General features: G+C 32.0%; 1 protein-coding gene across 1 annotated transcript; it reads left to right on the top strand.

Moving 5' to 3' along the window:
* Positions 1 to 676: 676 nt before the first annotated feature.
* LOC139842156 (F-box protein At2g35280-like) lies at positions 677 to 1,348 on the top strand. Its single transcript, XM_071832330.1, has one exon. It carries the CDS (start codon positions 677 to 679, stop codon positions 1,346 to 1,348), a length of 672 nt encoding a protein of 223 aa, XP_071688431.1.
* Positions 1,349 to 2,551: the final 1,203 nt, after the last annotated feature.

Raw genomic sequence — 2,551 nt, 5'->3', positions numbered from 1 at the left:
ATTATGTGGGTAATTAATAGGTCCCACCTTTTTATTAAGTTTTGATTTATTTTTTGTAAATTGTCTATCTTACCCATAAATGGTATATTGACCTAATAGCAATTTAAGGGTAAAATAGGAAACCTGTATCACCAAAAATCTTCTTGTAAAAGAAACCTCTCAAATTGCATATGATATTATTCGTTTATATGGGTAAATATGCTTTTTCAAATGTAATGAGGTGCTTTAAGGTGTTGTACTATGTGCTTTTAACAATTATAGATATAGATATAGATATAGATTGTATTTCATATTTTTGTACCAAGTTAGAATTATATCATAAATTGGCAAATATATCATTGAGTTTGATATGGTCCTCATAATAATCTAATGGTTATTATTTGCCATGTATCTTTTACTTAATATTATATGCTAGTAATATATATTGACTTTGTTATAGATACTAATTGAAATAAAATTAGAAGTATATTTTATACTTAAATAAAATCATCATTAAGTGCACACGTGGTATCTTGTCGATTCACTTTCACCAAAAATTAACTTTTAATGCCAGAAAGCAAGTTGCATATTTTCTTCTCAAGTATTTTCTCTGTTATACTTTCCATCATCTTCCTGTACAAATTTCTCTCAAGTACATAAAGTTCATCCTTTTTTCTCGTATTTTTTATTAAAAAAAATGGAAGTTACTCAACCGAAGACAATCGAAAATCTTCCACAAGATATGCTTGTGGAAATTTTATCTCGAGTTGGAAGTTACTCATCCGACCATTTGTTCATGTGTAAGTCGGTTTGCAAAAGCTTTTCGAAGCTTTCCAAAGATCCTTTAGTATTAAAAAGGCTTTCCCTAGATCGGTGGCCTCTATTACCTTGGCAAAACCCTAGATTCTTTGTTTTTTTATTTCGTTGTGCGATTTTTGGAAACCCTAATGCGATATTTCACTGGGTTTTGATATCTTATTTTGACGATAGACATATCGATTATGGGCTTGAATGTCTCAAGCAAGCTTCGAACAGCCAACTTAAAGAGGATGTTTATGTTTATGGTTTAATTATGTTTGCCTCTTGCAAAATAGAGGAAAAGCATGTCGGTTTACAAATTTTGAATGAAACATTCCCACCAGAGCCGGAGATTGTGGTTGAAGTGAGAACAAGGGTTTTTGATTTGCTGCGATGTTTATGGTTATTTAACCACCGTCCTTTTGCTTACGTGGCAACACCGTGCCCTATCTCTGACCACCGTGGTTATTTTCCACACATCCATGGGTTTGAACTCACGATACCGGAATGCATGTCGTGTTTTTGGGCCTATGAGTTGCGTGTTTTTGTAAACCGATTTGCATATAACTAGATTTATGTTAGTATCTTTTAGATTTTGTATAAATTATACTCCTTTAATTTAATGTAAATATTAGTAGTAATTTCTATTAATTATATGATGATCAGTTTATTTGCTTCCATTTTTCCTTCGTATTATCTGGATTGCTTCCATTTTGCTTGGGGTTTATCATCACAACATTGTTTTTAATTAATACATTTTAACATGAACCAATCAACGGGGTTGCACAAATTTATGTTCTTTATGCTAATAGAAACAAAGAACACCCAAAAAGGTGATTCCTTTTTAATGTTTGTTGTTGACTAGCTCTGCCCTTTTACTTGTATATATGTTTGTATGCAATTTGCTGTTCACTTGTTGCTTAAAACTGTCACCGGCCATTAGTCCCTTTCTGATCCAAAGTTCAACTAATATACCTTAAAAAGGAAGGATTCCATTTGTTTTGTTTCTTTTATATTTTGTCTCTACTACAAAATTCAATTGAGTCCAGAATTGAATTCAACTACTCATATTCTTTTATTTTCTTAACTGCAGAATTCAATGCTAATAATTCTATCCCAAGTAAATGTGAAAAGGCTAGGGGTCGTGTTCAATTCGCATCATAACTAACATCATTAATTACATCATTAACTATATATTGTTTGGGTGAGTTACTTTGCAATCATGTAAACTGAATATATATACACTGAATACGCATTGAGAAACATAACCTATTTCTGCATTAATGTTGGTTTGGGAGCTCATTAAGAAACATAAAAACTTTACACGTTTGTTTATCCTGCAAAAGAAACAATCATGTTTTTTGGGCTATGTTTTAACTATTGATCGACAAGTACCATGTTTATTCAATGAATTGTTAAGGGTGTACCGATGGAAAATCGGCATCGATAAGGAAAGAGTATTGGATAGAAATGTTGTTGAGAAATGTGAATTATAAGTTGTAAAATGTGTAGGCTCAATGGATTGTAAAACACACGATTACATATAAAAAAAACGAGTACAAAAAAAAACACAATTACATAAAAAAAAAGACTAGTACATAAACTAGATACCGATTAATCGGTATAATAACCATCCGCACTACCATCAGTTTCGTGCAGAAGATCGTCCCAAATGTGTTTGGTATACAACATAAAATTTGTGGATTTGATTATTACGGTTCCGCGTAGCCACGCCCATTTATCGTTATCCTGGAGCCACTCGAACACCTTGTTC

This window comes from Rutidosis leptorrhynchoides, chromosome 4 (genome assembly GCF_046630445.1).
Source record: "Rutidosis leptorrhynchoides isolate AG116_Rl617_1_P2 chromosome 4, CSIRO_AGI_Rlap_v1, whole genome shotgun sequence".
Taxonomy (NCBI): Eukaryota; Viridiplantae; Streptophyta; class Magnoliopsida; order Asterales; family Asteraceae; genus Rutidosis; species Rutidosis leptorrhynchoides.
This window is presented reverse-complemented; position numbering and strand designations above follow the sequence as displayed.